The sequence below is a fragment of the Sinocyclocheilus grahami genome, unplaced genomic scaffold (assembly GCF_001515645.1).
Source record: "Sinocyclocheilus grahami isolate Dianchi unplaced genomic scaffold, SAMN03320097.WGS_v1.1 scaffold25127.1, whole genome shotgun sequence".
NCBI classification, from domain to species: Eukaryota; Metazoa; Chordata; class Actinopteri; order Cypriniformes; family Cyprinidae; genus Sinocyclocheilus; species Sinocyclocheilus grahami.
In genome coordinates, this window is record NW_015519712.1 from 19,400 (window position 1) to 20,168 (window position 769).

General features: G+C 41.7%; 1 protein-coding gene across 1 annotated transcript in view; it reads left to right on the forward strand.

The window, feature by feature from the left end:
- Nucleotides 1-361: 361 nt before the first annotated feature.
- LOC107580125 (Down syndrome cell adhesion molecule homolog) overlaps nucleotides 362-769 on the forward strand; it is a 2,299-nt gene continuing 1,891 nt past the window's right edge. The window contains exon 1 of the mRNA XM_016265869.1: nucleotides 362-661. Coding sequence (XP_016121355.1) covers nucleotides 376-661 — 286 coding nt within the window. The 5' untranslated portion in view covers nucleotides 362-375. The remainder of the gene's footprint in view (nucleotides 662-769) is intronic.

The following is a 769-nucleotide window of genomic DNA, read 5'->3' on the forward strand; positions in this document are numbered from 1 at the left end:
CTATATCGTGCACTATATCGAACATTTTTATATCGTTATCGAAGGAGTACCGTCGATAAATATCGATACCGTTTTATCGCCCAGCCCTAAAACAAATTATTTTATATTTCACAATATTACTTTTATATTTTTAATCAAATAAATGTAGCCTTGGTGAAGAGGTGAAAAAAAATCTAACTTTTGAGCATGAGTGTAGCTGTTCTTATTTCTCCTCAATGGCCAAATCATGTTAAATTATCACAACATTCACAATGTTAATTTTATATCAGCAACAAAATAATATCAAATATCATATCAAAGCTAATACATGCTAGAAGTGCCCTATTGTTAATGATGAGTTCTGACCCGCTGTGTTCAGACCGCGCTCGCAGCAGTATGGTCTCCACTGAGAGCGCTTCTTCTACGTACGAGGAGCTGGCCAGAGCCTATGAACATGCCAAGATGGAAGAACAGCTACGACACGCCAAGTTCACCATCACAGAGTGCTTCATCTCAGACACATCCTCCGAGCAGATGACCGCCGGCACCAACGATTACACGGACAGTATGACCTCCAGTACACCGTCAGAATCAGGCATCTGCAGGTTCACTGCGTCACCACCCAAACCCCAGGACGTCTGCAGGGTGATAAACATGGCCGTACCCAAGGCACACAGACCAGGTGAGATTACTCAACTCAATTTCAGCCAATTGGAGCTATTCTTAATAACCTTGTGTTAATAAAAAAAAGCTGGTGAAGCTAGCTATGCACTCTAAAGGTGAGGTCACA